At 32.5% G+C, this 25323-nt stretch overlaps 1 protein-coding gene across 2 annotated transcripts in view; it reads left to right on the top strand.

The window, feature by feature from the left end:
- Nucleotides 1-22726, top strand: part of LOC114333324 (forkhead box protein P1) — a 1033408-nt gene extending 1010682 nt beyond the window's left edge. For both annotated transcript variants that reach the window (XM_050641264.1, XM_050641265.1), the window contains 3 exons: nt 84-159; nt 210-325; nt 4827-22726. In XM_050641264.1, coding sequence (XP_050497221.1) covers nt 84-159; nt 210-325; nt 4827-5046 — 412 coding nt within the window. In that variant the 3' untranslated portion in view covers nt 5047-22726. The remainder of the gene's footprint in view (nt 1-83; nt 160-209; nt 326-4826) is intronic.
- Nucleotides 22727-25323: the final 2597 nt, after the last annotated feature.

The raw sequence follows: 25323 nt of genomic DNA, 5'->3' as shown, positions 1-25323 counted from the left end.
TCTTTGTATCTTTTTAACGTCTAAATGTTTTTAAACAAATGTATCCAATAGAACAAAATTATTTATGAGTTTTTCATGTACAGGGGTGCCACTTCAAAAAGTCCAACGATGAATCATAGCCCAACGATGTACGGAGATCATCTACCCTCTAACGTTCAGGTATGTCTTTATATATCACATATTTTAGTGTTTTAACTTGTTTTATATAGTTCATGCAGGCTTCTTTGATGGACGAAAACAACCTGTCGTTTTTGACGACTTCTTCGTTGCTGGTCAATCGAACGAGAGATAGGTCTGAGTCACCACCACATGATCATTTGATTAGGTAAGCTTTTATTGTAATTTCTTTACTAAAAGAAAATTAGATTAGATGTATTAATTTTATCTAATTATAACACTTTTTAACTTTATGGGATATGTCTGGATGATTCCGGAAAGGTCATATCAAATACAATCAGATTTTACAATATATTTCAAATGTGGAGGGAGTAAAAAATTCAATTTATTGGTCAACTTTTGGTCAACTTCAATTCAATTTATTGGTTTTTTGGCAAACTCATTTTAATACAAGTTTGTCAGTCCAAATCGGGCAATGCTGTCTGTACTGATTGTATTAGAGGAACTTTCGTTAGAATACTTTAGGGCCGGTACTTTCTGCAACTTTCTGTCCCGATTAAACCCCAGTTAGAGGAATTTTGTCATGTAAAATTCCGCTAACCGGGGTTTAATCGGGACAGAAAGTTGCAGAAAGTACCGGCCCTTAAACTGATAATTACTTAATACATAATGTAACATAAAAACACTCAAAAGTGTCAGTAATTTCAGGTCTGAATAAAAAGTGTTTTTTGTTGGTTTTTTGACAAATTTTTACAACAGGTTTGTTACTAATGGTGAAATTAAAGTATTTTTCTAACTAAACAGCAAAGACTTTTAAGTATAGTTGCCAACAAATAACTGCAGAAAACCTTTTCTTAAGCGTATTACAAAATCATTTGTATTAGGGAGGGGGATTAAATCCGCTTCTATTCATAATATTTATGAATGAAATAATACGAGAAACAAAACAAGGAATTAAACCAATATACATAGGATGTAGCAAATTAGAACAAAAATAGGGATGACAGAATGTGCATTTGCAGATGATGGGGTTATTACAGCAGGAAACGAGAAATACCTAAGAGAAAGCTTGATAGTATGGAATGAGGTATTAACAAAATACGGTATGAAATTGAACAAGAGTAAGACAAAGACAATGGCAATAGATAGAAATAGGAAAAGGATAAATATGCAAATAGATGGAGTAGAAATAGAACAAGTCAGTAAATATCAATACGTAGGTGTAATATTTGAAGAAAACGGAATACAAGAAATAGATATAAACTATAGGATACAAAAAACAAATAGACTATATTATGCAATAAACAATGGATTTGTAAATAGACGAGAAATATCAAGAAAAACGAAAATGAGTGTATACAAAACTGTGTATAGACCTGTACTCATATATGCATGCGTATCGTGGATACTATCAAAAAGGGATAAAAGTTACTGCAAGCATTAGAAATGAAAAGAAGAGTAATGGTGTCACATCCCATCAGAAGGGATAGAGTTAGGAATATAAAAATAAGAGAAAAATTAAAAATAGAACCATTAGAATATTATATAGAAGAAATACAGCTGGGTTGGTGGGGACACCTTCAAAGAATGAGTGATAATATACCTGCTAAAATAATCTGGGAAAGTAGAAATATAGAAAGGAAAAAACGTGGTAGACCAAGAAGGCAGTGGAATGCGGTAATAATAGATATTTTGAAAAAGAGGGGAACAACATGGAATGATGCCAAACAATTAACAAAAAATATGGAAGAAATTTGCGAATAACATAAAAGAATGAAATAAACAGAAACAAATCCCTACACCTCGGGGTAGGAGGGATAAAGATTATATTTGAGTGATGTCATTAAGTTTCTGACACAGGTAGAAAGTAATAAATGTTAATCTATTATACGTTTAATTATTTAAGATAAGGTTTCTGCAATAATTTGTTGGCAATTGTACAGTTTTGTTTCAATCCATATAAAACCTTTTGAAACAAATGTGAATTTAAACCATACCAACAAAAGATCCATCGATAAGCCAAACGAATTGCCAAAAATCAATAGCGGCTCTCACTAGAAAAAAAAATCAGATTGTACACATTCAGAAATCTTGTCAAACTAACCTTAATTTAATGTGAAGTTCGTGTAACAACAATATTTGGAGATCAAATTTTAAAATCATTAATTTTTATTATTATTTATTATTTTTTAATTATTAATTACTTATGGTCGGGACAAAATTATATCGTGCACCTCGGAATAAATTCAATTTCTCTAAAATGGACGATTTTGGAGAAAAATCGCGAATTAGGTCGATTTTTATTTTTAAATTACAATTTTTTGGTATATATTTCATACTAGTGACGTCATCCATATGGGCGTGATGACGTAATCGATGATTTTTTTTAAATAGGAATAGGAGTCGTGTGGTAGCTCATTTGAAAAAGTGTCCAATTCTCTATTCAGTAATATAAACCTTAGCATCATTACTTAGACAGGGTGGACAAAAAATAATTTTTGAATTAAATTAATTGACGCAAAAAGAATAATGTATGTATTTTATTTAACTGGATATAAATTATATTGCTGTCAGAAAATAAAACAAAATGTTTATTTGGTAAATAAACATTGCTTTTCGCTTAAATTAAATTTTCAGGCTACCAAGAGGCAGATGGGAGGCTGTTTCAAATTTAATTTAAGCGAAAAGAAATGTTTATTTGTGAAATATTTTTTTTTCTATTTTCTGACAGCAGTACAGTATATTTTGAGTTAAATAAATTACATACATTCTTTTTTCTGCATCAGTTAATTTAATTCAAAAATTATTTTTGAAGTTATTCTTCTTTAGGCGCGATTGAGAGTAAAATTTTTCATAAATCTGCGCGCATGCGTACACAGACAGTAGGTATGTAGTTCGTGGTTAATCTTTCAAGATAGGTATGTATGTATCTGTATCAGCGCAAATAAGTCATTAAAAGAATATAGGTATTAGTGTTTTTAGTAAATGTATTATTTATTATAATTTTTGTGTTTTTGGATTTGTGTTCCTCTCTTGTAGTAAGATAATAAAATATTATATAGGTATAACATTTTTGCACTCGATCGATTTGTCCCCGTGTTGTGTAATTATATCCGAAACTTACGTGTCAATTACAAGAAGCTCGCTGGCCTAGTTGGTAGAGCGGTAGATCAGAGATCGGAAGGTCGCGGGTTCCAATCCTGGACGGTTCATATATTTTTTTTTGGTTGTTTAAATAAAAAAATTTTGAAAGTGGTAGATAAGAAAGTTAGTTTAATATTTAGATAAATTAAAAATAAAAAAAAATATGAAGTTTTTCAATCCTAAAAGCAACATTAATAATATCGAAAATATTAAAAATATTACTAAAAGATTTTTAAATTGAAAAACCTATTGGTACACTTTCCTGGGCCTAGATTCCGTGCACTGTAGATATCTACATGTCGCTTTCTATCGATATTTGAATATCAAAATATATGAATTTTTAGCTTTAATTGAATTATTTTCTAGTTTTGCTCTAGTTTATCAATTAGAGTATAACCTAGCAAAACTAGAAAATAATTCAATTAAAGCTAAAAATTCAAATATTTTGATATTCAAATATCGATAGAAAGCGACATGTAGATATCTACAGTGCACGGAATCTAGGCCCAGGTGACACCTGCAAGGCTTCTACAATTTGCAAGCCAAATGGATGCTGCAGTGAAGACAAAGGGAAGGAATTCTACACTATGCAATTCACATCCCCATCTGCAGCTTGGGGATGTGAATTCCTTCCCTTTGTCTTCACTGCAGCATTCATTTGGCTTGCAAATTGTAGAAGCCTTGGAGGTGTCACCAGAAAAGTTTACCAATAAGTTTTTCAATTTAAAAATCTCTAGTAATATTTTTAATATTTTCGATATTATTAATGTTGCTTTTAGGATTGAAAAACTTCATCTTTCAATTGCCAGATGACGCTAGTCACCTACCCTATTTTTTTCAGTTGCAATGTGTGGGAAAAGCTCTCGGTGCTGGTCAGTTAGGATATGGAGAACAAGCCTGCGCTCTCTCCGATGAGATTCCAATAAGAATCAAAAATCGCGATTCAGAGAGCTGGATTGCACTCCGTATTCTAATTGATAAGTAAGATTGTTTTGCCTTCGCATTGCAACTGAATAAAAATGGTATACATTTTTAAAATACAAATAACCTGTTAAGTATATTTACTTCGTTGAAATTACCTATATAATAGAAGAATAACTTCTTGCGTGCGTACAAAGTACACACACATTCTTTTTCTTTTTTTGTCACCCTCTATAAACAGTGTTTTTAATGTTTATATTTATAAATAGAGAATTGAACAACCTTTCAAATGAGCTACCACACGTTCCCTATTCCCATTAAAAAAATCATCGATTACGTCATCACGTTCAGATGGATGACGTCACTAGTATGAAATATATGCCAAAAAATTGTTGAAAAATAAAAATCGATGTGTTTCAAGATTTTTTTCAAAATCGTCAATTTTAAAGAAAATGAATTTAAGTATTCCATAATTTTGTCTCTCTTTATTGTGATGAATATTTTATGTTTTCAATTTAATTTTAACTCACGTTTATTTTAAATCCTGGTATTTTGATATGTGCTTTTTTCGTCGTAGTTCGATTAATAAAGAATATAATCATGTATTTAGAGAAAGCTTATGTTTATTATTTGAACATCCTTAGGTCTCCCATGAACGGTGGACTTCACGTAAAACAAGAGTTGACCCAAGATCATCACATGAGGAGCGATCGTGACCGTGACCGCGATCATGAAATGCATCATGTTATAAAGCGAGAAATGCTCTCTGAATACGAAGACTTGGATCAGGAACAGTCGGAAAACGTAGCAGAAGATCTCACAATAGCTTCAGATCATACGGAGTCGAACATTGTCGACCAATAGTGATATAAAGTGTTCAACTCACTCGAATTCTTTAGAACTTTTCTTCGTTAATGAACGAGAACTATATTGGTAAAATAGGTGAAGATTTGAAGAATGGCTTAAACTTTGTATATTTGTGTGTTAGTGTATGTACATATAGAAAATATGTTTAAAATGGATGAGAGTGTTATGGGTATTGTTATCGTTTAGACAAATTTGTCGAGTGTTGTATCATCAGAAAAAAGATCTTGATTTCTTTATTAATACAGGGTTATTTGTTACGCGATGGACTTTTTTTGGCTAAGCCAAAGATTATTTTTAACATATTTAGTGTTAGTTTTTATGATATTCTCCTAAAATCTTGAGCGAATTTTCAAAAACCGAACACTAATTTTTTATTCCTTATTGCTAAACATATATGGTTTTTTTACTACAAAACTACGCTTACGTCATTCAAAATTTCTGACGTCAGAACATTGTCAAAACGTTAGAATATAACTTTTCATTATCGTTATATTTCTTGTACAGTGAGAAGCTAGGCATCATTACCTACTCGTCTTTGTTCTTGTTTAATGTGCAAATAATCTCCATAATTCTTTCTTCTAAAAATTAATGATGTCAATCGGTTTTCATTACTTGCCGAAATATATTAATTAACAACAAAGTTACAGTGTATAATCAATAAAATAAATCATTTAATATTTTAAGGCTAAAAATGACAGATTGGTGCATGTACTGAATAGTATTTACTTCGAGTAAAATATTTACTCCTTCACAGGTAATTTATTATTATTTATATTACTAACATAACCTAACACTAAAAAATAAAAAATTCTAAAGCATAGTTATTGAAATAAGAATACGAAAATATATAACAAACTGATTTTTTTAGGCCTGTACGTACTAAAAGAAACAACGAAGCCGTGTCGTTACGGGGTGTTTAAGATTGATACACGCTATAAATCATATTCTTTTATAACTTTTCCAAAGCCTTTATTTATTTATAAACAATCTTGTGTTATACCTATGATACAATATTTTATTCGTATTAAATATTATTCAGTACAAGCAGCTGTCATTTTTAGCCTTAAAATATTAAATGATCTATTTTATTGATTATACACTATAATATTGTTGTTAATTAATATATTTCGGCATATTATTAATATATTTTGGCAAGTAATGAAAGGCGATTGACATCATTAATTAGAATAAATAATTATAGATATTATGTGTACATAAACAAGAACAAAGGAAAATATCTCTGACAAGTAATGATGAGTAACTTCTCACTATACGAGTAATATGGCCATGATGAAAAGTCCTATTCTAATGTTTTGACAACGCTCTGAAGTCAGAAATCTTGAATGACGTAAGCGTATTTTTGTAGTCAAAAAACTATATCCAAGGTGTCCTTTATTTTTTGCTTAAATATTTTCGTCTTGTTACGTTTAGAATCTTTCTAGTATGTATAAAGAAGCAATAAGTAATATACAGAAAATGCCAAAATAAAACGTGTAAATATATTTGCCATGATAGAATCAAAAAAAGTAGGAGAACCACTAAATTACTTTTAAGGTAAGTCACTTTGTACCTTGCATTTTTAATATTTATTTTTAACGCCACATATTATTTGTAAAACAGTAGCTAAATATCATCCCATGTGTATAGAATTGTTTGTGTTAGTTTTCATTTTTCTTTTATCTTTTTTTCTATATTTTTAAAATTGTATGATCACATCTATTTTGTCAACGACTTTCACAGATTTTTCTGTGTAGCTCTTGTTTGGGGTACTACCTAAGTTTTCTATCAAACTTGCAGTAGCATCTTTCTAATGATCATCGTTTGACATGAATACGTCTTTGATCCACTTGGTACTTTAAACTAGCTTTACTTTGATCCTCCCAATATACCCATTCTTATACAAAAGTACAAACCGATATCAAATTCGACAGAAAATAGTTTAATATTTCTTTGACAGTAAAAAATACGACCATCATGTAATACCAACCAAGTCCCTAAGTTTTTAATTTTGGAGGTACAACTATTTATTTAGACCAATAAAAAATTTTATCAATCATATTTAGTATGTAGGGTAAATTAGAGTGATATGGTTAACAAAAAAGTTAAGCCGTGTAGAAGACAAGAAATTGTTTATTTAATCGAAATAAAAATGCACTTCTTTCACAAAACATATTGGCAATAACTTAACAGTGTCATAGTTTTTTTAAGACATTCCAAATGTTTGAAAAAAATCATTATTTATTTTTATTAAATTTACCATGTACCCCATCCATAAGGGTGAAATGGAGAAGGCACTTGGGGTGAAATAGTGAACTTACTGCTCCTGCTTTTTACCACATTTATCACACATGGATTCATATTTTGAACAGTCTTCGTTCAGTCAAAGTTGGCAGCTAATACATTTGATCCAATCCATGTCCTTTTTAGTGTAACTGTACCGTTTACCACACTCTATACAACAACAAACTTTATCGTCCACGTCGTTATCATCGTCTTGCAAATACAGTTTGTTTTTTTTTTTAATCACTAAAACCAAGGCAAATCGGACCAAACCAATCAAAAATAAATTGGACTTGGCGGAATTTGAAACAGCGGCTCTAGTAAATAGGTATACTTGTTGGAAAAGGCGTTCACCATATTGCCCCTGCCCGAGTTCACCATTTCTCCCATTTACCATGGGTGAAATTAGCACAAGAAGTTCACAATGTTAGAGGCAACGATTTCTAGGTTATGTTCTAACAGAACAGTCTAAGAAGGCAAAATATGTCGAAAAATACCTCAAGGACTAAGTAAGCTACCTGAAGCAACGTCTACAAGTGCATGCATTGTATAAAAATTATTGACACCGGAAACAGTTTTGAACAACTGGTTTTCACAACGTTCTCGCTACATAAATGATAATAAACTGTCTTCATTTAGATTTAGAGAGATATCTGTGTACCGGGAAAATAAATAGAGCATTTTACCATTTTCGATTCACCATATCACCCTGAATTACCCTATAGGTTCTACTCCTGCTCCATTTAACAAATTGACATTGTCATAACAACGCTGCCCAGCTCAATTCCAATACGACGGTTTTTACGTCACGTCTCATGGTGTCAGTAAGTATGATATATAGAAGCCGAATATACATACGGTATTTAGTCGAAAGACCACTGTTCTACAATCTTTAGGCAGTCATTTATTCTGTTCACGTTTATATTTCTCTCTATCTCTCTCTCTCTCTCTCTCTCTCTCTTGTCGTTTTTCTATTACTGAGGGTCTTGATTTTTTCCAATACTGCTAACAAATTTTCTCCATTTGTCTCTACGTTCAGCGGCTCTATTTGGTCTTCTCTCAAAATTTCCAAAAACAATTACCCTCACAAAATTATAGTCACCTCTGCTAACCACGTGACCAAAGAACTGTAGAATTCGCTGCAGACATGTTGTGGACAGTATTTTTTAATGTCAAGTTTATCTGTTTGTTTCTTTGACGTTTCTTGTGACTTTCACTGGTCTATACTTAGTTTTTTCTTGGTGTGATTTGTATGTTCTTGAAGTCTGAATCTAGTAATAAAGAACTAAATTATAGCGATAAGGTAGTATGTCTTACCAAACCATAGTTAAAAAAACTTGTTGTTTCTTGAAACATGAAGAATTGGCCATTTTTCTTAACACACTCACGCCAAGAATCTAGGCTATTCAATACCTTTTGCGGTTTAGTAAGAAAAACACAATTCTACGGTCAGAAATATACCTCATTATTCAGTATAGTCATCCTGAACATCAATACACTTGTTCCAACGATATTCCAATTTATGAATTGCATCTGCAGCTGCAAAATACACAGCTGCCTCCACAGCTGTTGTGAACTTATCATTTTATGAAAAACGCTTTCCACGCATAATTTTTTTTAGCTACTGAAACAGCTTATCATTTTATGAAAAACGCTTTCCACGCATAATTTTGTTTTAGCTACTAAAACAGAAGGAACTCACGGTGGATGCTACAACAATTGGACTTTTATTTAATTCATGGGTTTTATCCATTGTCAAACCATGATTTTTCTGCAAACCTATCTTTTTTCACTTATTTTTTGTTCAGCTGATCTAAAAGATTACAACAATATTCAACATTTATTGTTTCACAAGTTTGCATGTAATCAACAAACGAAATTACTCTTGCATACAAAAAAACTGATACTAACACCTGCTTGACAGATTTCTGGATACGAATTCGTTTCGCAACCGAAAAACCAGGTTGACACCACTGTTTAGCCTCTTGTTTTAATTCAGGATCATGTTAATAGACCCCAAGTAAAAGTAACATCCATCCATAGTGATGAATAGACGCACAAAATTCTTCTTCTATAAAAGTGTCTTCTTTCGATCTATAATTCCTTACCTTATGTATATTTTCCTTCCAGTTTAAATTACGCCGTGTTAAAACAGAGAGATGTTGTTAATAAGATACCAAAAAATATAAAACAATATGACATGTGATGTAAATCCCCTTATCTTGGAATTGAGTTCTGAATGAAGAGTGCTGACGCCTTGGACCTTACATCTATTATTTTTACTCCGTACAATTTTCCAAACTGTATTTCATTCATTCATTCCTCATACATATATCGAACGTCCTTTTAATATTTGTCTTTAAGACTACACAGTGCGAACAAAAACGTGTTCAATGACTTATGTCATATAAGTAAAATTATACGTATACCTCTATCTAAGATACCAATTTTCGTTTGAATGATATTAAAAGACGAATATTGAGTCCAGGTCTGTTTTTCTGACATTATCAATGCCCCCAATAAATTTTAAAGTATACCCCATAAAGGTTTTACAAATAAATCCAATCTAGTAGGCGTGGTAGCACATAGTTTTTTTGCTAGAAAAATACGCTTACGTAATTCAACATTTCTGACGTCGGCGTCGGTCGGAGCATTGCCAAAACATAAGAATATACTTTCCATCATGGCCATGTTTCTTGTACAGTGAGAAGCTAGGCATCATTACCTGTCAGAAATATTTTTCTTTGTTTTTGTTTGTGTACAAATAATATTTATAATTCTTTATTCTACTTAATGACGTCAATCGGTTTTCATTACTTATCATTCAATAAAACATATTATTTAATATTTTAAGGCTAAAAATGATGCATACTATGCTGAATAGTATTCAATACGAGTAAAATATTGTAGGTATTATAGCACGACATTGTTTATAAAAAACTAATGCTTTGGGTTTTTTTATCTAAATTATGTGTTCATAAGTATGTACTTTATTATTATTTATATTATTAACCTAACCTAACACTAAAAAATAAAAAAATTTTATTGAAATAAAAATACGAAAATAAAGAATAAAGTTCTTTAACTAGCAAATGAATTTTTGAATTTTTTTATTCGATTATTATTATGATAAATATGTACCTGTATTAAAAGAAACAACGAAGCCGTATTAAATACTATTCAGTATGCATCTGCTATTATACACTATATTATTCTGCATTATTGATTATATTATCTACACTATAATATTGTTGTTAATTAATATATTTTAGCATAATAATATATTTCGACAAGTAATGAAAAACGATTGACATCATTAATTAAAATAAAGATATTATGTGTACAGTAAACAACAACAAAGAAAATTATATCTGATTAATAAAGATGCCTAACTTCTCACTGTACGAGGAACATGGCCATGGCCATTGCCATAATGAAAAGTAGCATTGTAATGTTTTGGCAACGCTCTAACGGCAGAAATATTGAATGACGTAAGCGTATTGTTGTAGTAAAAAAACCATGACAATTTTTATTGTACAAATAATATCAGTATTTCTACTGTGATCGGAGTTTTGAAAATTCGTAAAAATTCGCACCGTTCTAAATTAGCAGATCATTTGCTATGTGTGCGTAGAAATGAAAAGTGTGCGAAGATAGATAATGCCAGAGTACATGAGAAGCTCATGTTGTTTGTGTTTAAATAGTGGCGTAGCTTGTGGAAAATACTTACATTTTATTAAATGTTTCAAATAAATGTTTTGTAGTATTACAGCTCTCCCAATCTAGCTTGGACCACTGGTCCAGCTACTTCGAGCTAAACGTTCATATCAAATTATTTAAATTTGCGTCTTTTAAGTCGGTATGCCATAGAAAAGTATCTAAATCAGTATGCCATCGAACAGTAAAAAGGATCACAAAAATATTAACTTCATAAATATTTTAAAAGTGAGATCTCATATACACGATCGCCACAACTTCGATGACGGTAGCAATCAGTTGTGTCTATGTGATTATTTCAGCAATATAATTAGTCGTGATGAGACTAGTAACGTAACACGTAATCTCGTAACGTGAAAGTTCGTAACGTCAAAATTGAATTATTATGTTTATTTTTGTTAAAGTGGAAACTAATTTTTACTATCATTTCTGGGGTTACGAACTGTCGCATTACGTTACGAGATGCGAGCACATAATACTAATCGCACCGACATCGTAGTCGTGATACCGTTTTTTGTTCGTTCACTTTTTAATCAAATCAAAATATGTGTTAAATATTCCAGATATTCATCCAATTTTTAATTTGTGTAAATTTTAAGTTTTTTATGTTAGTTGCGCCACTTTGTGAAGGTTCCATTACGCTCATATAGTGATGTTATATAAGCAATATTTGTAAATTTTCTCGTTAAGCATCTGCGCTATTGTAATCTATCTTTACTGCAAATATTAAATTCCATATCATTACCTAAAATAAAAATCATATATCAGTGTATAAAATAGTATAGATAATACATTTCATTATTATTACAGTAGCTAATTTCATGAAGACTCGAAAAGGCTATTATTAACACTTGTACTTAACACGGTCACTGCGTAACCTTTAGGCTGCATTAGAACAGAATTTTGACGTACACATAGCAATCTTATTGACTAAATTATTCATCATCCAGCCGTCTGCATCCAAAATTAGGCCTATCCTATAGGAGCAATAGGCCTCCCCTAATATCCTCCAGTTCTGTTGGTCTTGAGCTTGCTGTAGTCCACGTCATCTTTGCATTGTGTAGGTGAACTACCTCTACTTCTTCTGTTAGCTTGTGGTCTCCACTCTGTAATTTGTTAGGCAAAGGTCTTTTATTCTGGCACATGGCCCGCCCAGTTTCCTTCAGCCATTCTATGCGCTCTATGACATCTGTGTCGCCTGTCTTTCTTCCTACTCCCTCGTTTCTCACCCTGTCACTGAGCGTCAGTTCAAGTAACGACCGTTCCGTTTAGCTATGTCCACACTGGTGCGCTTTCACTTTCAACGTGCGTTTCAACATTCCTTTCAATATTCAATTGAACATGCGTTAAGGCATGTCTTCCGGTGTGCGCTAAGCCCATCCCTTTTCCCTGTCCACATAAATTGCCTTTCAGTATATTCACGATGGATGAAAGTGACGCTATTTTGCTAGGAGGACTAAGTAATAAGTATGGCTTATTTGGTGTTAAAGAAAGTTAAAAAATCTAAGATTTAACCCAACAACTTGGATGAAAAGTTATAACTCGTAATTTTTGTATTCTAAAGGATTTATAAGGCAACGACAATATTACAAAGATGTCAAAAACAACTTTGATAATCTTCTGTAATATGGTTAGGCCATTGATTGAGAAATGTGACAGTATCGTTGGAAATCAATACCTGCTAAGTTAACATTGGCGATAACTTTGCGGGTCCTGGCAACTGGAGTCAGCTATTAATCGTTAATGTACCTTTTTAGAATGGCAAAGCAATCTATATCGGCCATTGTTCCTGAGGTGGTAAAAGTAATAATCACATCTTTAAAACATTTAGTGAAGGTAAAGTATAAATTAACTACAAATTTATTGTAGGGTTGTACAGAATTATACAAAATTATTATTAACTAAAAGGAACTTAAATTATAATTATAAAGGAACGTAAAAGTTATGAATTATGAGACTAAACAGTTTTCAGTCTCAGTGTCGTCACAAGTTTGAGGGTTTTTTGTTCAGCCTCAGTCACCGGTTACCGATGTCGCATCCCTAATTTCTACTACCATAAGATAAGTCATAGATACCTCAATAATCTGAGAGGATTCCAATATTTCTTCAACTGTACTGCTGGGTGTATCCATCATAGAGTCTTTTGTCCGCCTTGGCGTCACAGAATCAAGTATCATAAGTGATATGCAAACCAGGTAGAATCGTATTGACTTTCACTTCCTGCGCCACTTTTCTTCTCAGTCATTATCTTTTGGTAATCTTTTGAAAAATAAGATCTCAAACTTTTTATCTTATTTGTCGTCTTCGATGAATTCGAGGGTTTGTTTGTTATTCATCCATAATTAAAATAAAAAACACACCAAAATAAACACACACGGAAAATAATATTAAATTTACTAAAAATTAATATAAAAGGCACGTTGAAACGCAAAAAAATCCAACTGCGGTGGAATTACGGTAGCTACGCTGTGTGCTATGAAAAACCGGGTCGAGGACTGTAAAAAGTATTGCTTTAGCGCATTCACTTCGGTGACAAGGTATGCACTGCGGAAACAGTTAAGGCATGCGTCCAAAAAAGAGCGCAGTGTGGACATAGCAATGAGTTTGGTTGCTGTGGCCTGGGTTAAGGACAGTGTTTCAATACCGTAAGTCCCGACTGAAAGCACACATTGGTCGAACGTCTTCTTTTTTAAATAATTTGGTATGTTGTTCTTGAAGATGTCTGATAGAGCTTCATATGGGATCCAGGCTAAAGTGATTCTTCTCTGCAGGTCAGCAGTTTGGTTTTCCCAGCTAATGCTATTTTGTTGCAACTGATTTTCGGATTTTCGTTCGACATTAAATGTGTCATGTATTGTGTCTTTCCAAAATTTATGTTCAAACCAGCTTCCTTGCAGGCGACATCTTATTCAGTAAGCATAGTTCCAATCTCTTTTAAGTTATCTGTTATCAGAACTTAGTCGTCCACAAATAACTTGGAGGTGGTTTAACAGGCTTATGGGTCGGTAATTCTCGAGGTCTGTTAGATCGCCATTTTTGTGTACGTGCACTGTGCCATCTTGTAGGTGTTTTAGTTTTGTGCAGACATAAGTTGAACATTCCCTATATATCCTCAAAAAGTCCTCCAATATTTGCAATAATGACTAAATCGTGGCCAATTGTTTAATACCAATAAGTTCTTCGATTTTCCTTTTTTTTTATCTCTGGACGCGAATTCTGTTGTTGGCGGTCACGTATATAATTTAGCTGGTGCAGCAAACGTGACTATTTTATACTTATTTTCAAATTAGCTTATCTTTAGCCTGGCTTTATAAATGAATTCGCCTTCAGGAAGTTGTATTTTGTGCAAGCTGTTATGCTCTATTCTCCTTAAATCGCTTGTCGTACTTCGGCTTTATATAAATCATCGGTAATGAGAACAATATCGTCGAAATACGAAGTTTAGGAGGCTTATGTCCAGCAGTGGACGCGAGAAGCTGGATCATGATGATAAATGAATATAGTTATACAGGTACTTATTTTAAACAACACTTTGAACAGGTATTTTCTTGTACAATACAGCCTAAAAGGTTAATAAGCACAAGATCGTATTTCCGAAAATCCGTACTCACTATCAATACTCATTTATTTGGTACATAATCTATCTAAATTATACCAAAATTGATCAAAACATATAACTAAATGTTATTATTGGTAAAACAGTATACCAGATTTTAATTATCTTTGAATAATAATTTAAAAAGTTAGAGCGAATTACAAAGTTAACCCTTAACCCAACCAGGTACCCAGGTCAGATCAATATTTAAACCTTCCTGTTTTTTTTTCTATACTTTTCATCTGGGGTCATAATAGTAATAAACTACAGCACAACCAGATTCACTTTGTATTTAAAATTTTGATGCGTACTGCTGGCGACTTTCGGTTTTTCCAATTTTTTTGAATTGTATTGTGGTAACGTCTCGCCAAGTAAAATACCTGCCCGGTACCAAAATAAAATTCAGAAAATGTGGAAACACCGACCGTCAACAATAGTGCGCATCCAAATCTCAAATACAAAGTGAATCTGGTCGTGCTGTACCTCTTAAGTTAAGTCTCAGTTTTTCTCGTCAGGTCTTTCTCTTTTTATATTGTCTCTAAGAACTCTACACCAAGTTATTTGTACTGGATACTTTTCATATCTACCCTAACCATTTTAACTAACCTATGTCCTCCATGTTTGCCAACCTGTGCCCTCCTTGTTTGCCTTCCTGTGCTCTTCTGTGTTTGCCATACAAAGTTCCACTACTGTAGTTATATTTAATTTTGTTCTTTTTTAAAACTCAACCATCCATGACTCAATCATTGCCATAATGCCTCTTTTTACGAGGTTCATTAATAAAAAAGTTTTCCTATGCCGGCGAGAAGAAGTGCGATGTGGTTGAAGAAATATGGCAACACTGCCTTACACATCAACTCTCCCTCTCTCTTACTCCACCACTTTCGCCACGCTGCATTGTTCAGTGTCGGCCTAGCAGCCTTCGAAGATGGAGGTCTCGTTCGATGTTGCCGCCAATGTGAAATTCACGCTGCTGTGATACGTTTTTTAAATGGAAAATATATTTCACCTATTGACATTCATCATCAGTTAATGGAATTTTATGGGTAAAAATACGTATCCATTCAAGATGTTCGCAAATGGTGTAGAGAATTCACTGAAAGCCGAACGGAAATTCACGATGAATCTGAAGGCCCTCCACTCCGATCTTTACTGAATTCTCTAAACCATTTGCGAACGTGTTGAACAGATATGCACTTTTACCCATAGACTTCGATTATCTGACGACGAATGTCAATAGGTGAAATCCATTGTGCATTTAAAAAAAACGTATCACGGCATGAATTTGACATTGGCGGTAACTGCGACCGGGACCTCCATGTTCGAAAGCTGCTAGTCCGACACTGAGTAATTCAGCGAGGCGAAACCGGTGAGGTAAGAGAGAGGTAGAGTTGATCTTGAGAGGCAGTGTTGTCAGATGTCTCCCAGTACGTCGCACACTTTCTCGGCTCCATAGGGAACCTTTTTTACGGATGAGCTCCGTATTATAACGTGACAGGTTCTTCGATTTCACATCCTGCTCTAACTGTATTATTGAGGGGTTATATGTAACATTTCAGTATAATTTAGGTAATAATTTAGGTAAACGTATTGCAAATCTATGAAAAACGCATAGTACCTACTAAGTTTTCGTACAAATTAGCTTTTATTTATGTACCTTGGTGCTTAGGTTTGACAATATTTTAAATTTTATAGATATTCAATACGATTATTGCTCACATTAACCGCTACTGGGTTGTTTGAAATCAACAGGAACACTATTACAGAAAAAATATTATCTTACCTTTGGATGTTTGCGAAATTTTTGTGTTTTTCCGTTCTTACTGTCTAAAAGTACTGTCTTTTAAAGTTAATATTATTTTTCTCTTAGAAGGACTTTAGCACTCAAGGATATGATTCTACTAAGTAAAATTAGCGTATGTTTTTTCAGTTATTTCAATCAGAATATTTATGCTTATACAGGGTGTCCCATAATTAATTGGACATTAGATAATGGGCGATAGAAGACATTAAAATTTTAAGATTTAACCAAAATCGCTTAAATTAAATATGGCTCCTTACTGAGTTACCGGGTATTTTATTTAAAAATTTAAAAACTATTTTTGCTCAGTATTTTAAAACTATTCGACGTATCCTCTTCAAACTTGGCAGAAAGTGTAGGTATTATATATCATATGAAATTATGGTAAATATACGTTTCTGGCTACTACCAGTGACGTACGACAACGACAGAGAACAGCGAATGGTTTATCCTTCCCAAATTCTGCGCCACGGGCGAAATTGCCATTTTAGCGCAATTTTTCGATTCTCCAATACTCTTTGTGTAAATAACGTAGTCTTTACTCGTGACGATAAAGTCATTAGTTTTCGAGATATTTTAAGTTAAACATGTAACGGCACAGATATTTTATTTAATATATTGTGCCGCTTAATTTTAAACTTCAAATATCTCGAAAACTAATGATTTTATCATTAAGACTGAAGAGTATATTATTCATTCTTAACGATAAATTCATTAGTTTTAGAAATATTTGAAATTAAAGATTCAGCTGCACAATAGATACATAAAATTAAAATAACTGTGCCGTTACATGTTTAACTTCAAATATCTCGAAAAATTGACTTTATCGTTACGAGTGAAGATTACCTACATTATTTACATAGAGAGTATTGGACAATCGAAAAATTGCGGTAAAATGGCAATTCCTCCAGTGGCGTAGAATTTGAGAAGGGTCAACCATTCGCTGTCCCCTGTCGTACGCCACTGTTAGTAGCCAGAAACGTTTATTTATCATAATTTCATAGGGTGTATAATACCTACACTTTCTGCCAAGTATGAAAAGGATACATCGAATAGTGTTAAAATAGTGAGCAAAAATATTTTTAAATGTTTAATTAAAAAAAAAACCTGTAACTCAGTAAGGAGCCATATTTTATTTAAGCGATTTTGGTTAAATCTTAATATTTTGATATCTTCTATCACCCATTAGCTAGTGTCCAATTAATTATGGGACACCCTGTATAGTGACATCTAAAGCATCCTAACAGTATTTTCTGAATTATAAAACTGGAATTGTAACAATTAATAAATTTATCAGTTTTACATTTAAGTATATTTTACTCGATCAAAGGCCTTCTCATCAAAGTCAATCAAACACATATAAACTGGATGGCTGACATCTCTGCAACTCTGCACCATAAGCTGAATACTAAAGAGTGCTTCTCTGGTTTCAAAGTTATTGCAGAACCCAAATGTGTGTCACCAAGTTGTTTTTCTGTTTTGTTGGTACGTCCTTGATTGCAAAATTCGAAGAAATATTTTTAAAATATGGCTCGATAAGCTGATGATTCGCTAGTCACTACATCTTTTCGCATTTGCTTTTTTAGCTTTCATCACAAAAGTCGGCAACTGACAGTACGTTGGTATACAGCCAGTTTATAAATTTAATTAAGAACATGGAACAAGGAGAGCTCTTTTATCTGAACTTTCGAAGAGCTTTATTATTTCACTCGGTATGTCATCTCCGGTCCCGGTTTTCTGGTATTTCTCCCTTTTTGCTGTTGCCATTGGACATTGACTCATTTGGAAACGACGCCACAGAATCTTCTAAAAATCTAAAAACATACTTACTGACACAACAGCTATAAAATGATGCATTTATCACTGAAAAATTATAAAAACTGTGAACAAATCCTGTTTAATCGTATAAAAATGTTTTATTATCCAGAAAATACTTAAAGAGTCTGTACTGTATCGCAAGTAGCTGCAATAAAGTGAACTGTACAGTATCTACAAATTAATGTCAATGACATTTTGGTACCATATGTAACATCGTATTTTTTCTGAAGAATCATGGTTCCACATGATTCAAGTGTTCAACAAAACGACCCTATAGTGTTGAATGAAAAAACGCACATAGAACAAACTTCAACCCTTACATACATCGGAAGCAAAATCATTGCTTTTATTTAATAATTCTGCCATACAGTTGCCAAATACATTCGCATAGTTGTGATAGAGCCAGGGCCTGATTGGTGTGAGTCTAATAAAGGGCAACTCAGTTTCAATGGGCGATAATTAGAAATTATCCGTCAGACATTTTGTATTTTGCTCTAGCATGATTAGTGTGCCAAACTGGCCTTGGATAGTACCTTAGTTTATTCAAATAAATTAGGTTGATCAACAATCAAAGTAACAAAAAAGCGTGTTTGTGAAGAACTTTATACAGTTTTTTATAAATAATACTGGAATAGGCTAATTATAGTTTTTCGTGATGTTCTTTTTACCGGTTTTTTATCAATCTGCTTATTTATTTCGTTAGTACATTTATTGTCCTTTTTCTATATTCTGTGGTCTTTTTGTTTCTTATTCCAATTGTCCAATCGTATTGTCTCCTAATTTTTCTCTAATAATATTTTTATGTTTCAGTCTTAACGTCCTAAATTTTTAAATATTTTAATTACTGGAAATTACTCGAATGTTACATTTGTGGCAGTATTTTATATTTAATCCCAAGCTGAGGGTATAAAAGTCGATTTCATGCACTAATCAGTGAATCTTTGAAACCTACTCTGTGTTAGAAAAGTCGATGTCAGTAACAACTCAGTCTAATTTGCAACAGCAAGTGTTTGGTTATTATTTATTTATAAGACTTTAACTGTCTCACAAAAATATAAAATATACAATTTGAGAGTGAGTGTAAAAAGTCAAGCAAGGTATCATAATAGTAATAAATAAATTACGTAAACATTGTTTTTTTTTGCGCTACCTTAGATTTAAATAGGTTCATTTTACATCGGGATATTGGAAATTTTTCCGAACTCCGCCGATTGGATGTTCCGAGTTTAATTTTTTTGAAAAAAGAGCCTATCTCGTCTCCTATTTGTTGTAGATACTTTTTCTAATTGTAGGTGTTCAAGCCAGGAATCATAATGTTTGAGTTGCAAATTGCTACAATGTTTAGGGGGCGCTCCAGTTCTCAATGTATATCCAAAAAATGTAACCATAGTTTTCTTCGAAACACGAAACACTTCTTATTTTCGAAAACACAGAAGCCCAACACCAAGCGACCCATAGGAAGACCCAAAAAACGATGGTACGAGAGTTGGAGCTCCGGATCGCAGCAAAGACTGTAACAGAAGAAACAGGACATAGTCCTATTACAAGAAGAAGAAGAAGAAGATAGTTTTTTTCTTCTTCCTCTTTATAAATAATTCTGCTTGTTCATTGGTGGATTAATACCTCTGTGGAAGGTTGTCACTCCATCTTTTGGATTTATCTCAGGTTATTTTGATCACACGTGTCGCCCCCATTCTGCGTATGCGTTTATTCCATTCTTTTTTTCTATTTAGTGTCCATTCGTTTATACACTGTTTGTATTATTTCTTCTAATGTCTTCAGTACTCTCATCTCTGCCGTTTCCAGTAATCTTTGTGTTGTGGCTGTATTGGGTCTTGCTTCTGATGTCTATGTCATTATTGGTCTTAGACTGGCTTTATAAAGTCTGGACTTCATTTCAGTGTTAAGGTGCCATTTCGCCGTATAGTGTTATTAACGCATCTTGCCAGTCTATTTGCTTTTTGTTCTTGATTTCTACCTTCTTTGTCCAGGTCTCCGTAGCTGGACATTATAATTCTAAGGTATTTTATTTCCATTACCTTGTTCAATATTGATACCATTAACTTCTATTTGACCTCTGATTGGTTCTTTACTGATTACTATTGTTTTAGTTTTCTGAGATGAAATTGCCATATTGAATTCTTTTGCTCTTATGTTAAATATGTGGACTAATCTTTGCAGACTATCTTTATCTTGGGCTGTCAATTTTCGTCGTCTGCGTGACAGAGTCTTACTGCTTTGTTTCCCATCCTGTATCGTCTTCCTTTGTTGACGTTTTTGATGATTTCATCCATGATTAAATTGAAGAGCATAGGGCTCAATGAGTCTCTTATCTTATTCCGCTGCCTGTCTATTTATTCTGTAAGTTGTCCATCTATTCTGACTTCCATTTTATTGTTTAGGTAGATGTTTTCAATAGTTTATATGATATCTAGGGGAACTACTATATTAAAAAGTAGATGTTCATTTCTATTAGATAATCTATTAAAAAGATTACATCTTTGAACCATGTTTTTGATGGAATAAATAAGGGGTAACAACATTTTTTAGGTTTTGTTTTACGCTATTGATAAAATATGTCTTTTAAAACGGAATGAGTGTTAGATTAGGGCGTATTTGAGGATTCGTAACAATCTGCATCCAAAAATTGCGTATTTTACACAGTAGGCTTTGAAAATTCACTATTTAATGTATGTGTTTTGACCCACAGCCTAACTTTTTAATAAACCAAGGTATTTCTTCTTTGTTTTTAAAGATACATAATCCCAATAGAACTCTAAAATAATAATATAAAAACAAGAAGATAGATATATAAAACATAAAAATTCCTTATATATCTTTTGCATTTTCTTCTTTGTCTTGTTGCGTTATTTTTCTCCATTAATAGATGATATATTTGATTATTTTTTGGCCCCCTCGTGCGTGTTTATTAAAAATAGCTAATTTTTATCTCCAAACAAATTTTAATATTGTGTTGTCTACAAGTTTATACACGCATAAGATTTATTCCACATATTTTTAAAGATAAATAATTGTTTTGATTGTTGAACAAGTGCTTCTAGGAAAAACATAAGGGATCGATATTACGTCAAATAAATCTGTTATTTGTGTTTATAATTATGTATGTTTGTGAAAAGTATTCGTTTTAAAGCATTTACGTTATTAGTAAACTTGTGTTTTATTTTTAGACGACAGGTTTTAGCGAAAAAATTTTTTGTATGATAAAACAATCAAACAGAAAAAAGTTTTCAAAATAAATTCTGAATTCTGAAAGGTTCTCTTGAATTAGCTATTCAGGGGATGTTGAAGACGTAGCTACCAATATTTAAAGTATAATTGTATTTAGAATATTAATAGGTGTTGAGCCCACCATTTAAAAAAAACTACCTCCCTCATGAGACTTTTTTTTATTCAGTTATTCATGTCGAGTCGGACAACTTTTCTATTCCGAAAAATTTTCGGGAGGAAGCTTTTTCTAAATATAGAGGATTTTAAACTTTGGCGACAACAAACGACAACAAGAGTACCGTTAAAAATATGTTGGACAATATTAGCAGTTACTTGTAAATATTTTTATCAAACAGTTCTGCAAAAATCAGCTGAGAAGTTATAAATTTTATGACTCTTTATAATGCGTGCGCCCCCTTCCCCATGGGGGTCGCACTATGGAGTCATGAATAATGATTACACGATTGTTTGATAGAAATATGTACTTACATATTTTAAGGGTACCTACTCCAGTTGGGTATAAATTTAGGTGCGTTATGCCCTCTATATTTACGAAACGCCCCCTCCCCTGAAAATTTTCCGAAATAGAAAAGTTTTCCGACTCGACATGAATAACTGAATAAAAAAATTTCGTAAGGGTAGGTAATAATTTTTTAATGGTGAGCCCAAGAACTATTAGCAAAAGTTGTATTAGATATAAAGTAATGGTATTACTACTTAATTCATTTTGTTAATTATAAAGATATATATTTGTGTTAAATAAAAGACACATATGTTGCGGATGTAATGTCAGTCCTGACCTAGAAATACGTGTACATAGATTGTAAATGTACTTTTTTTTATTTCAAGCTGTTTTATTTAATTACTGGCTGTCTGAGCTGAAATCTACCAAAGACGATTTATACAGGACCACCTTGTATAACAAAATATTTAGTCATTAGTCATAGGTTATTAACATATCACAGTAGAAATTATATGTAAAAAAGGTTACATTTCATGTATCACCCGTTTGGATATCAAAGTAAATAGGGTGTTATTTTGAAAGTTTCCATATGTCCTTTAACGTGTATTTACATTTGGCCTAAAATGGCTCAAATAAAAATCGTTTAAAGACAGTAACTTTCAGCTCAGTTTTTTGCAAAACTATCACTATCTCCATGTAAAATTGTAATGTATAATATTTCTGGTATATCAATTTCTCATTTGTTTAAATAAAATATAAAAATATCAGTATATAAGCGTTTTATTTTAGTTATTTCCATCAATAGAAGACACCTTTTCTGATCCATCATCGTTTTGAGAGCCGTCCAGTTGGTCTGTTTATGTGATACATCAGGCTATAAAGTGATCAAATTTGGGTGGAAAGTATATAAACGTAGTTTTTTGAGGAAAATCGCTTTCAAGAAGTATTTCTTTCTTTCTCCCCTTATTTTGCCCTATCATGGTGCCGGATTTGGGCTAGCTTTTTACTTTCTTTCACCGATCTCTTCCATTATTGTCTATTTCCTGCCATTAGTTTCAATTCCTCGAGTGATTTTTGTTTAACTTCTCCAGCCTGTCGTTCCACTACTTGTTCTAACCACTTTTTTTAGTCTACATCTTGTCCTTTTTACGATGTTCTTTGCTTCGTAAACATTTCTTGTAATTCTGTTGGGTTACATCCTCATCAGATGCCCTTAGCAGTTCATTTGACTCTTTGCTATTTTATTCATTATTGGTTCTTGATTGGTCATTCTCCTAATAGTCTCGTTGATTAATCTATCCCATTTTGCCTATCCAACTATCCTTCTTAGGTGTATCATCTCCATTGCATTTATCATGCTCTTATGTTTTTTTTCAGAATTGTCCAGTTTTCACTTGTGTAGAGCATAGTCTGTATGACTATTGTGTTATATATTTTTATCCTTGTCTCTAGTGTAAGTTCTCTTTTTTTGTGTGTTGGGCTAACGCATAGTATAACTTGTTTGGATTTATTTTCCCTATTTGTTATTTCCCAGTGGTTTTTTTCCGTCGTTATTAATTATACTTCCCAGGTATTCGTAAGTTTTAACTATTTCCAGTTCTGAGTTTTTACATTTTATCTTTATTTCATTATCTTATCTTCTTTGCCGCTAATTATTATTATCTTACTTTTTCCTCTTTTGTTTCCATTTTTAGTTCTTCTATTTGTTCTACCTATGTATCCATTAAGTTTCACATTTTATTCTCGGAATCTGATATTAGTAGGTACTATGTTGTCCGCATAGCGTAACATTAAGGATTCTATTGTTACCGTTTGTAATCTTTGGTATCCTATCATTGTCTGTAGTTGGTTGGTTCTTGTTCTTAATCGTTTTCGAATTTCTTCCAATGCGTTTATTACCTACTATTATTATGAAAAGCAAAGGACTGACTGAGATTCTAATTAAATTTTTCCGATACTTCCCCTGTTAATTGTAGTCTTCCGTTTACCTTTTTGCAAGTAGATACTTTCTTCCATTTTCATAAATGTATTTGGTACATTTTTTATTTTCCTCGAAGCATTTCCATATAATTTGTCTTTCTATCGTGTTCAATACTGCTGTTATGTCTATGAATGTTAATACTACTTTCCTCCGTATCTATGCTTCTTTCCTTTATGTTCCAAATGATATATATGTTGTCATTTGTCTATCTTTCTGTTCTAAATACCGCTTATTGTTCTCTCAAATTAATTTCTACTTCTTTTCTTAATTTCTTCTCTATTATTTTCGTATATATTTTAAGGCATACCAATACCAATGATAGACAATCTAAGTAGGTATTACTGGACATTATAATTTTACTACAGGTAAGTTCTCAAAAGTTTTATTGAACAATATAATAAAGAATCCAAAAATGCAGTATTTTTCCTCTAGCTTCAAGGTCCCTATACCATTATACGTCTATTTATGAACCTTGCTCTAGCTTTATCTAGCTCTTTTCCAACACAAGTAATTCGGAAAAAGAAATTTGATTTGAAAACTATATTAAATTATCTTGCGCCATCTTATGGACTAATGCTACAGTTTTGATGTAGGTTTATATCTTGGCTTAAAACCATACCACCCCCTACCAATTTTGTCCATAGCCCATCTTACAGGAATGCCACAGTTTTGTGATGTGGTATTCGTCCGTAAGATGGCTCAATAAAATTTTTAGTTTGATTTTTATTCAATATTCTGCTAGAGCTAGAGCACTTAATTGTGCACTTAATATCTGCTAATTTGTTCCCGAGTGCAGCCTTTGTTATGAGGATAACAGAAACACCATGAGATAAGTAATTAATTTGATTGAAAAGTGAATTAACTAACAGTTCCCTTTGCTTCCGCTCATCTATTATATTTATTACCAATAGATAGCGCCAGCGTCCAAACCTCCATAATAAGTTAGAATTCATTTTTATTTGAAAATGTAAAATTTACATTTTTAGATTAACTGGCGACGAACATATTATCAAACAAAATTGATAGTTTTAGAGAAGTTTTATTAAAAATGGTGAATTCTCGATAAATAATATTAATCCGTCATTTTTAAGGAACTGCAGCCTTCTCGTCCCCGCAGTTGCTTTTCTCTTTATAAATCGAATAAGCTCAAAAAATGTAGATTTTCAACATAAAAATTTTTTTCATAAATTTTTTATGGACTATACCTAACCTAGTCTTTCGATTTTCTGCTGTATTTTGACCGAATTTTAAAAACATTAAAAATGGTACCTAAATTCTCGATAAATAATGTTAATCCCTCAGTTCTTGATGAACTGCAGCCTCCCCGTGTTTCTAAACGTTTTCTAGACAGTAATTCGGGACCCCCCTCCAACTCGTAAATGGCACCATCT

This window comes from Diabrotica virgifera, chromosome 10 (assembly GCF_917563875.1).
Source record: "Diabrotica virgifera virgifera chromosome 10, PGI_DIABVI_V3a".
In the NCBI taxonomy this organism is placed as follows: Eukaryota; Metazoa; Arthropoda; class Insecta; order Coleoptera; family Chrysomelidae; genus Diabrotica; species Diabrotica virgifera.
This window is presented reverse-complemented; position numbering and strand designations above follow the sequence as displayed.